At 36.1% G+C, this 12,313-nt stretch overlaps 1 protein-coding gene across 3 annotated transcripts in view; it reads right to left on the minus strand.

Annotated features, from left to right (window-relative positions):
- The window catches only part of LOC149530788 (kinesin-like protein KIN-UB), a 96,034-nt gene that overhangs the window by 71,956 nt on the left and 11,765 nt on the right, over positions 1-12,313 (minus strand). For all 3 annotated transcript variants that reach the window (XM_089811024.1, XM_089811023.1, XM_089811022.1), the window contains 4 exons: positions 10,865-11,086; positions 10,501-10,666; positions 9,553-9,702; positions 9,297-9,385 (listed from right to left, as the gene is read on the minus strand). In XM_089811024.1, the coding sequence (XP_089667150.1) occupies positions 9,297-9,385; positions 9,553-9,702; positions 10,501-10,666; positions 10,865-11,086 (627 nt within the window). The remainder of the gene's footprint in view (positions 1-9,296; positions 9,386-9,552; positions 9,703-10,500; positions 10,667-10,864; positions 11,087-12,313) is intronic.

Raw genomic sequence — 12,313 nt, forward strand, 5'->3', positions numbered from 1 at the left:
AGGAGTTCAAAATTATTTGCAGAGGAAATGTACAAATACAATCCGGTGGGTGTCAACTCATCTTTCTCAATGTCTACTACATTCTTGGTATGGCACTCAATCTTCTATCTTTGAGTCAAATCATGAGAAATTCTCCTCAGTTGGATGTGGTGTTCAGTGCCCACAAATGCTCCATTATTGATCGAGAGAATCCTCTTACTGTTGCTACTGGTCTAGAGGATCATGGCCTATATCGGCTTACTGACACTGGTGATTCTCCTGAAATAGCTATGGCAGCTTGTGATTTATCTCTCAGCACTTTGTGGCATCAGAGATATGGACATCTCAACATCCAGTAACTCTCTCAACGATCTCAGGAGGTACTTGTTTCTCGACTACCTCTGATTCAGCCGCAACATCTTGGAGTATGTGACACCTGTCAAGTTGGCAAACAACATCGGACTCCCTTCAAAGATGGAGATTCTTAGCGTGCCTCTCAGGTACTTCAATTACTTCATGCTGATATTTGTGGTCCTATGAATACATCTCCAGTTACTGGTTGCAAATATTTTTTGCTTATTGTTAATGATTTTAGTAGAAAAATGTAGGTGTACTTTCTTAAACAAAAATCATATGCACTTAGTACATTTCAGAATTTTAAGTTGTTGGTTGAAAATGAGTCTGGTTGCAATATCGTTTCGCTTAGAACAAATAATGGGGGGGAATTTTGTTCTCATGCATTCTCTGGTTTTTGTGTTGAACATGGCATCAAGTGCCAATTCACCACACCTTACACTCCTCAGCAGAACAGTGTTGTTAAGCGTCGCAATCGTATGATTGTTGAGATGGCTCGTTCTATGTTACAACACAGGAGTGTTGCTAATAAGTATTGGGCAGAAGCAATGTTTCCTGTTGTTTACTTTCTAAACTGTTCCCCTACTCAGGCTGTCAAGAACAAAACTCCCAAAGAATTGTGGTCTGGTCGTAAGCCCAAGATCAGCCACCTGAAGTTTTTTGGCTCTCTTGCCTATGTCTAGATTCCCAATGCTAAAAGTTCCAAATTAGATTCCAAGACTCAGAGACTCATGATGACAGGGTATAGTGACAACCATAAGGCCTACAGATTGATAGATATCAACACTGATCATCTTATCTTTAGTCGTGATGTTGTTTTTGATGAAACTCAAGGACTGTTTCTGTCCTCTTCTGAGAAATGTTCTGAGGAACAGCCTCACAGTGTTCCCCTTCCTTTAGCACCATCTGATGGGCAGAATGATACAGATAATGCCTGACCTGGGACACCTGATGTTGATCCTGTTGAGACTCCTGCGAATGTTGTCAGTAAAATCTAGTGTAGCCGACAAGTAGAATAATATCTAAACGGTAACGTGACACTTGAATCACCCCTTCGGGAAGGTTTATGTACACTATCCGAAATGGACTTTGGATCATCATTGTAATCATTGTATTGGGATTGTAAGCATTGAGTACATATTGCATATGCGAATAAAGTATCTATTTTGTGTTCTGTGTTGTATCGTGCTATACTACATGCATTAAGTATCTTTACCTTGTACAATAAACATTTGGCGCCGTTGCCAAACGAACCTGGAACGAAGGAAAGGAAATGTTATGAAGATTCATGCCAAATTTGCTTAACAAGGATAGGAGCAAGCTAAAAGACATGGATGAAATACATACAGCACAAAAAGTTTTAATTAAGCAGAGCGCAGACAAAAGCTTCAACACATTGTCGACAGACACCGAGGGGGTGAAGGGGCACAGACGAAGGAAGTGCACTCACCTAGTAGGCCAAAGAGTGCCGAGGAATTGCTAGAGGAGACTCAACAACAATTAAATTTGGTAGAAGAAACAAGGGAGGAGTTCCTTACCCTGTATACACCGAGGGTAGAGTATTCGAACGAAAGGGAAGCAACTCGCACGGCTCGAAGTGCCAAGGGAGCACGAGCGTGGAGTGAACTCTTCATTCCCAATACATTAGACGAACTGATACAGGCGGAGAATCGAACAACTTCACTTAAAGAAAACCTTTCACCAGGCAATGTGGTTGTTGGAAATAGGGCGGTTGTCCGAAGCAACGCGGCTGTGCAGAACAGCGTGGGTACACAAGTACCAAAGAATCAAAAGAAAGTAGCGATGGCAAGTCCCAAAGAAAAATTACCGAAGTTTAATGGTGATGGAACGGCAAATCCAATTAGATATTGCAAAACATGCGAAACCATATGGACAGCAAACGGCGTGACAGACGAGGACGATTAGGTCAAACAATTCCCAACAACCCTACGGGGTGTGGCAATTGATTGGTTTGCGGACATCGACCCTCAAAAACTGACTACATGGGCAGACGTTAGAAAAGAGTTCATAGCAAAGTTCCACCTGCTACGAGATGATAATGAAATTGTAGCAAAAATATACAGCACCAAGCAAGGAAAGAATGAAACAATCCGTACCTATGCCAAATAGCTGGGAAGATAGAAAGTCAACCGACAAATGGATTGAAGAAACGATGGTTTGTAGAGGGGCTACAGCGAGAAGATAATGATTGTACCACCCGCGTCATACACCGATGCATATAATCGTGTGATGGATTTGGAAAGCAAACAAAAGACAAGTAAGAAGAAAAAGCATAAGTCGTCGGATTCAGACGATTCATCATTTGAAAGTAGTAGTAGTGACGAGGAATCGAACAAGAAGGTTGGAGCATTACAGAAAGATATGTTTAGAATGATAAAAGAATTTAAGAATTTGAAAAAGAATCCAAACACAGTGAAGGGAGAACTATGGTGCACAGACTGTAAAGAAGATGGCCATACAAAGGGCTCATGCCCGAAGAAACAGTTTTGTGACATCTGCCAAGTTGCAGGACATTCCCTAAAGGAGTGTCTATTTAACATGAAATCAAAAGGACACCAACAGGTGTTACTAACGCAGGAAGTATCCATCGGAAATAACACAAAAAACAATGCAACTTTGGGAGGATATCGCAACAATAATAGACGTGGAAGGGGTGACAATAACAATGGAGGCTAGAGTCGAATACAATATGACACGAGTGGACGGTCAATGATACAGTGTCGTGCATGCAATCTCCCGGGCCACTTCGCTAGAGACTATACTACAAAGGAGACACCGCAACTACTATGCAGATGGTGTGGTCCGGTTCTAATAAATTTGTAAAATTCAGGGAGGCTATTGGTGTTATTGATAGATTAAGCATTATGGGAGGGTATTAGAATATTTCTAATAATGCTCTATCTATCGTATGTAGATAGTTTCTATTTTCTGTTAGTTTCTATTTTCTGTATATCCGTTTTGTATATATGAGCTTGTAAACTCGTAATTTATTCATTGATTATTCAATACACAAGATAATCTTTCGATTATTTTAATTATATCAAATTTTCAAAATCCGTCTAAGTCCAAAATTTGCCATTTTATCCTGCCGAATATTGTTATAACCATAAAAAAATGTTGTCTTTGAAATTTGTTTGGCCTAAGGATAAAATTACATGTTCCGGAAAATCAAGTTAAGATCGAGTGAAGAAAGAAATCCAACTACATCCCTTCTAGCCCGAAGGTGTCCAAAATGTAAAATTTTCAAATCAAAAACTTTTGGACAACTCCAAAAAATTCATTAAGGCGATCCAGAAAAAAGGAGGTCCCCAAAATTTTGGGGCGATGGTGTGGAAACCTCACAACAAGTTCCTTAATTGATTCATAGTCAGAAAATGTCATTGATTAATTTTGTTTTCATTGATTCAGCTTCCCCTTTTGAATTAGAAACTGTCAACTTTGAGGTTGCCCATATATGTCTTGGTTTGTTTGCAAATACTATGTAAAAGTGCAATGCAATTGTGTTCAGTTTGTTCAAGTATGGCTTGAGTTGAAATTGTATAAAACTTCATGTGAAGAAGATGGCCCGTTTTAGAATTGGTTTTACATTAGACATATGGAGTATGAAAGTATACTCTAGGGATATAAAAGGAAAGCATATTATAACAAATCAGATATAAAAATCCAAAAGGTAAAGTTGATAGTAATATGGGTTAAAGAGGGTAGCAAATGGAGGCTCTAATTTTGCCAAAAGAATAGCTTCATCATGTGGAAGATCCAATTAATACAAAATTGTCTTGCCTTTCTATCTCATTTCTCAAGTCTTCTAGAAATAGATTCTCTTCAAAAGCATTGAACTATTGTTGAGCTAAACACTTCTCAACCCATAGCCCAAATTTAGGGTCATTAAGGTATTTTAATTTTTTGTGGTTCCCAGACTTCACGAAACCCCAGTTTGGTAAAAAAATCCTTGTATTTTCATTTTTGCTCATGGTTTCTTTAAAATAAACAGGTATAATGTTGAAGATGGTAGCTGCCATAAAGATTTTTATCTCTAGAAATATGGATGTTATTACCGTTATTATCACATTCAGCTGAAAAAGACACTTATGTTTAATTTGTAATATTAACCTAATGACGTGTCATTCGACATGCATTGAGGCATGGAAACTCGAAGAGTTGTAATTGTAATTTGTAATAAAGAATCACGTTTTGGGAATTTGGAGAGACCTTCAGTTGGGATGTGAAGAGTCTCTCCTTAAGTTATATATATATATATATATATCATCAAGTGATAGGAATTGTACACTTGAACTTTTATGATCAATAAATGATATTATTGTTGTGTGGTTGGGTTTTCCCCTTCATTCTAGAAGGGTTTTCCTAGTATATTTCTAGTGTTCACTGTTTCTATTTTGGTTCCTTACTGTTTTTTATCTTCTTTCATTTCTGGGCTAAAAACTTAACATGGTATCAAACCCTGATTATTGGTAATAGGAATTTAGCGTTTTAGATTATGCTAGATTCATGCAATTATTTTAAGTAGGTTTTTTTATTTTTTGGGCAAATCTTATCTTGGTATATTGATATATTTGTATCAATTTTTATTTATTTCTACTCAAGAGCATGTCTTGGTTTCTGATGCGGTGGGGGTTCATTTCTCATTGTTGTCTTTACTTGTTCATGACTTCTGGTCTTTGAATCCTGCAATCTATAGCGTTGAGTTCAGTTTGCTGGTCGACCTCATTTTTGTGTGTGCTATCTGCTAAACATTATTTTTATTTTGTCTGTGACTTCTCCTCCATCATTTTTGAGTTTTTGCGTCATTTTCATGACTATATCGCAATTCCTCCATTTTGGCTCTAGAGATATGGAAATATACAAACATATTTCATTGGGGGGTTGCCTATGTTTATCAAGGGTGATGCACATTTCAAGCGAGGGAAATATGGAAAATGGTTTCAAGATTGGCATTGAAGAGTCTTTGCATGTCCATTCTAATTTTTTTTCAAATGATCCAAGTGCACAAAGTATCATGTCTACGACTTCATGAAGAATCCGGCACCATAAATGACATCGGAATACCTATCAAATTTACAGCTTCATGGAAATAATGGAGTCTTCACCTAGTGCTTCACATAGTTGAATGGTTGCATTTATATCATGATTGGCACTAAACTTTTTTGGCATCGTGTGTGTATCTCTATCCATGCCAACGTTTCATATGAGATGAGTAGACATCTATAGAATCATGCGTAACAACCAATTATATCTGGCAACTCGTTATTGTCGAGTGATTATAGTGAAACACGAAATTCTCACACTGGCCCAATTTTTACTAAAAGTGGTCATCTTTGTCAGAGGATCATCTTTGCATCTTTAATTGTCTTGTAAATGACGACACTTGATTTATCAACTAATCATAGAATAATGGTAATCGTGAAAAGTGTAACGCTCGATGAAGGGGTTCATAATAATTTTTGAAGCCTTTTGATCAATGTTATCATTTTTTTTCTATGTTCCCCCGAGTTTCCAGGACAGGGACAATAGGGGACAACGGGACATGTTTTTGGGACGGCCAAAATTTTTGCTAATTTTGGGGACAAGGGGAGACGACAAATGGGAACGGCTATATAACAATAAGGAAAATTAAAATATATAGAGAATTTTAAAATATTTTTATAAAAACATGAATAAAGCATGTACTTATACATAATAGAATCTTAAAATGTAAGAATCGGCAAAATTCATATGTCAAATTTGTGTTACTTTGAGAGTCAAAGTCTAATTTGTTCTAGAAGTCAAAGTTGAAGTCCCCCTCAAAGTTGAAGTCCCCTAGGTGTCCCCAAGTCTCCGAGACGTTTCCGGGACGAGGATGCCTGAAAATATGTTGGCGGATGCATCCTCAGGTAACATAGTTTTTTTTGGTACCTTCTTTAGATGAAGTAAGAGGAATCCTAAACATTGTGCCACCATCTTTGGTGAATAGGAAATAAAACTGCCATTTCTTTTATGTCATCATTCTATTCGGCATTTCGGATGTACTTTCTGCTCATATCATTGATTCAGCTATTGTGGGAGGTTATGCGCTCATTCATGTGTTTGTACCAATCAAACATGGAAAGAGTTGGCTTTGCTGAAATAGGGAGTCTACTTTATAGAGTTTATCTCTGGTCCAGAAATCGTAGCCCATGACAATCTAGATGCCCTTTGTTGGATGCTATATTGCAAAGCTTGGACTTCGTTGCATCTCCATCTTCTGGTAATCTAAAGAATTTCATAATGGTACCATTTTTGTAACAACTGAGATACGTAATCTCTTCTTCTATATATAATTAAGATGCATATCTTTTGTATATAGTTATATTTTCACAAATTTTGGAAAAACATCTGAGGCAAGTATTCGAGTTGACTGCAATATAATTCTTGAGATGGCATTAACTAATTAAATGGTAAATCTATGGGCAGAGAATAGCAAGTAATTAATATCTCTCGTACTTGTCGATGGCTTTGTGTTAGTTGTCTATGTTCTAGAATGTGGCATGAGAAGGAACGTAGTTTGGTTCTCAAGTTGGAGATATTTTGTAGATCTTAGACGTTAATATACTGGGATTAGATGATGAATTAGATTAGTGAGAATAGTTTTATGTTTTAACATTAATGATGATCTCTTTTGGTACAGAACTAAGCATTGAGATGAATGTTTTTGTTACATATTCAGAGGATGCAATAAGATTATGCAATTAGGATTATGCTTTGACAAGGATGTTTCAGAATAATGATCCTTAGAGGGAGATGTTGAGCTTTAAAAGTAGATTTTAGCTTCAGAAGTAGATTTTAGCTTCAGAGAGAGGATTCATAATTAAGAGGTAGTGCTTATGGAATCCCCTTCTTTCTCATATATGCTTGTGATGATTATGGTATTTGTAAAATTTGAGACTCAAATGGAACCAAGTCTTATTTTGTTATTGCCTATTTTATTCTTATGTGAATAAATGAGATTGTAAGATCAGCTATGATAACTCTTTCACTATGTGATTGTGAACATCATGTTAAGAGAGTCCATGATGTCATCACGTTGAAAGATTCAATGATGGGAGTTGGATGTCATGTTGAGATATTCCGTGAGAGTTCACGTTGAGAGTCCGTAATTAAAGGCTTAGTTGTGAGTCTTACAAATCTTTTCATGTTGGGTGATTCCATGAATATGGGTAATTGTTATATGTTGAGTGATTCCATGAATATGGGTAATTGTTATATGTTAAGTGATTCCATGAATATGTGTAATTGTTACAAGTTTTCATGTTGAGTGATTCCATGAATATAGGTAATTCTTACAGGTTTTCATCTTGAGTGATTCCATGAATATGGGTAATTGTTACAAGTTTTCATGTTGAGTGATTCCATGGATATGTGTAATTGTTGCAGGTTTTCATGAATTTTATAAGATCTATGTGATAAGATTTTATCATTGCCATTTTAGTTGCAGTCTTGAGTGATTGTTCAGCTAAAGATCTCTCTTTGGCTAAGAGGGAGTGTTGAAGATGGTAACTGCGATAGAGAATTTTATCTCTAGATATATGGATGTTATTATCACCTTCAGCTGAAAAGGACACTTATGTTTAATTTGTAATATTAATATAATGACGTGACATTCAACATGCATTGAGGCATGGAAATTCGAAGAGTTGTAATTGTAATTTGTAATAAAGAGTCACGTTTTGGGAATTTGGAGAGACCTTCAGTTGGGATGTGAAGAGTCTCTCCTTAAGTTATATACATATATATATATATTGCATCAAGCAATAGGAATTGTACACTCGAACTTTTATGATCAATAAATGATATTATTGTTGTGTGGCTGGGTTCTCCCCTTCATTCTAGAAGGGTTTTCCCAAAATATTTCTGGTGTTTATTGTTTCTGTTTTGTCTCCTTCTTATTGTTGTTTATCTTCTTTGATTTCTGGGCTAAAAGCTTAACATACAGTTCACAAAATTTAAAATTTCTTATTTAAGGTCATTTTCAGCCTCTAAATCCAAAAGAACCTAAAACAGAACATTATGACATTATGACAATCTACACAAAATTCAGTGAGGATCTCTATTTTGTGTTGTTCCTGATTCAACCATTTAGCCCCTTATGTAATTCACTAAAGCTTGCCTGTATTTCTTCGAACCCCACTGCACTAAATCTGTATATAGTATATACTACATTTCAACCATTTTTTGTGTTATCTTACGCAATTATTTGTCAGAAAAACAATAAACATTTTCTACATGCAACAGCATCATCAGAAATGTAAGATGTATTGCCCATATTTTCCAAGGTCCTCACCCATTAGAACCTGCGTGGATCACTTGCCATGCTATCACATGCATTGCTGGAATAAGACAACCTTTCATGTGCTGTTTTGAACAGAAATTTGGTGGCAAAAGTACACCAAGTTCACACTACTCGGAAAGCTCTCAAAAACCCACATCATAAGTGCATTCAGTTTGTTTCAGTTCTATAACTTTCTTGTAATTTCCATTCGGACCTCACTTATTCTATGTACTGCATCACCATACTTTTAGTCAAATTCAAGCAGGTATTCATTGTGGAGAGATATCATGTCTAAACTTGACACTCAAAATGAAAAAGCCCGCTCAAGATTTACTATTCAGTTTTTGGATTTATGTCCAAACACCCAAGACATATATTTGCAACCCTTGCAAAGCAAAAACTGCATGAAACCTTCCTCCCAAAACCTAATTACCTTAATGTTGTATCACCTGCAAAACATACACTTGCTTCTTCTGTATCCATGTCTATGACTATTCTACAAGGTAGAATAGGTCTTATTCATGTAATCAACTCACTCGTGAAAAATACTTCTTCATTTGTCCTTGATTTGCACAGACATAATAAAGCTAAAATCTGAAGAACATAACAGGTAGCCAACAAATAATTCAAGAAAACACACCCTTTGCCCAAACATAATTGTACTTGCAGTTTCCCCTCGATGGCGTGGTGAAGGTCCAACTGTCACAACAAGCGAAGTCCTTGCACTTCCTGAAACAGAAAGCAACAGAAACAAAAGAGAATGGAAAAGAAACTCCAACTGTGAAAAGAATCCTTAACCCAGTTCTACAAGAAATTTATTGGCCTCACAGAGTTTAAGACACTTTAAATTAAGCAATAGGAATCTGAAGCATAATTACAAAAGAAGAGACACCAACCACCAAATGAATCACGAAGTAATCTTGTCAGTTTAGAATCTCTAATAGGCACATGTGAACTGTTCTGGGCAAGAGCATTGATGCATTTTCCAAGAGCACTTAATGAAAGATTGATTGATTTTGCTTCCTCTAACTGGTGTCCTTCACTTCCTGGATCAATTGAACAACACCAGTTTTCTGATAGTTAGCCAAAAGATAATGTAAAGAAGAATTAACAGAGGATTCTCAACTGACAGATTGAATTAGGAAGCTTGAGATTCAGAGTTCAAACAAAGACGTCTGCAATGTTAAAAAATCTATATATTTATACAATTAATAACATTGTTTGGACACTTAAGACAGGTGAAATGCCTTCTAAAATCAATAGTATGTTCACAGTGGTAATCTGGAATCTAAACAACAATCTACTTCTAAGTTTACACAACTACAGGATGATCTTGTTGCTGATCATGAAACAGTTAAAAGGGTAAATTAAAACTTCCAAGAAAGAATACATTGAATATAATGCTGAAATTTTCGAAATCAGATAAGTTCAAAATGTCAATTCTAGGGATGCTTTAGCACAACTTAAAACATGACAATATATTCAAATTCCTGACCTAATTTTCATCAAACATAGCCATGTTGCTAAAACACTCGAACTGCTTATAGATTTAAATTCATTGCCAATGAAAAGTGCCAAAACAAATGAAAATGCAAAAAACAAAAAGTGATTCATTTGTATATTCAAATAAGCTATAATGGTGATTGCAGTACATTGACAGTATCTAAAAACTTTAGGTTTGCAAACATTAGCATACTATTTATCGCCCTTAATATCTTAATCTATGTCAAATTCCACACAAAAATCTACTAATAGAACATTGGTAAAGCAGCTAACTCACGTAGAAATGAAACCATGTAGTTACTTTGGGGTTCACAAATCTGCAAGCCAAATTTTCAGGTTACCTGATTTGTCTATCCGTTCTGAACCTGCCAAGTCAACTAGAACCAGCTTGCTCCTCCTAACAATCGGAGCACGAAGGCCCTTGAGAAGATGAGCACCATTTCCATTTTCATTCAAATGATATGACTCTTTATCAGGTTTTCCACGCACTGCTCTTCTTACATTTACCTGAGATAGCCAAATCCAAAAAGTAAATCATAAAGAAAATGGACCTTGATGTTTGACATAACAAACATATATCTGGATTCTGAACCACTTTTGTTTGGAACACCTCAAACAAAAATATTACCACAAGATACACATATTTTCAGGGACAAACAGATAAAAAACTCTTACAATTTTGTACCAATATTCAATTATACTCACCATCAAAATTGCATGACTCCGAGAAGATTCGGTATTTAATTTAGTATTCGCTGCAAACCGATGTGCTTCCCCTGTCTGCAGCAATTCCAAAAAACTCTGCTGGTCTCTAATTTCAACAACAGTAGCTCCAGGCAAAGATACATCACCTGACTTCGGGTCTTCCACAATGGGAATATTGTCATTGGCAGGATCCAAGAGATCTTGAACAGTTTCCATATAAAGCTGCATTGAAACAAAAGCAATCACATGATCAACATGAATTCACTATTAATAATCCTGGCACAAACTTAAACACTTCGTTCTAGAGATAGGCATTCACATTTCCAGCATTCAGGTAAACATCAAATCTGATAAAAATTGTCCACATAGCATTTCAGAAGGAAAATGTAACATTTTTTAATGCAATCTTCCAAAAAAAAGAGGCACTTCCTAGTCTAGCAACTATAGGATTGGAGAAGAATCTGCTCCTTTTGCAGGAAAACAATCCACACATACATCTTTCTTAGCATTCTCTAAACTTTGTACAGCACACAAGAACTCTGATCTCTGCAGATCTAGCCCAGTTCATAGATCTGAGTCAGATGCAGACAATTTATTTGGAGAGAGATATGAGAAACCCATATGATTGAAAGCTCTCCACAACAATCTATGAAGCCCCCACAACATCTGAGGATTCACTGTTTCATGGTGATTAGGGGCAATATTTAATATCTTGGTGAGCACTAAACTTCTACAGCATGAATGAATTCTGATCTCAGCAGATCTAGCCCAGTTCATAGATCTGGGTCAGATGCAGACAAATTATTTATAGAGATATATGAGAAACCCATATAATTTAAAAGCTCTCCAGAAGAATGTATGAAGCCCCCTCGACGTCTAAGGATTCACTATTTCCTGTCAATTAGTAGGCAATATATAATATTATAACTTATTTATTAACTATGTTAAACCAGCCACAAAAACAGATGTACCTGGTTATGTTCAGCTTGATTAAGGCAATTCCCGGGCAATAGGTGACAATAGTCATGAGTTGTTTGATTTTTGGCCATATAGTACGCCCTAAACCCTAAACAACTGAGGATTCATTGTTTCCAGTCTCTAAATAGGCAATGTGTGATATTATTTATTAAATATAACTTATTATTAATATGTGAGGATTCATTATTTATAACTTATTTATTAACCATGTTAAACCAGCCACAAAAACAGATGTACCTGGTTATGTTCAGTTTGATTAAGGCAATTCCCAGGCAATAGGTGACAATATTCATGAGTTGTTTGACTTTTGACCATATAGCACGCCCTAAACCCTAAACAACTGAGGATTCATTGTTGCCAGTCTCTAAATAGGCAATATGTGATATTATTTATTAAATATGATAACAAAATAGCCTTTAAAACCTATGTAACTGAACAACTCCAGCTTGGTCAAGGCAATTCCTGGGCAAT

This window comes from Cupressus sempervirens, chromosome 11 (genome assembly GCF_028749045.1).
Source record: "Cupressus sempervirens isolate cs-2001-9-10 chromosome 11, ASM2874904v1, whole genome shotgun sequence".
NCBI classification, from domain to species: domain Eukaryota; kingdom Viridiplantae; phylum Streptophyta; class Pinopsida; order Cupressales; family Cupressaceae; genus Cupressus; species Cupressus sempervirens.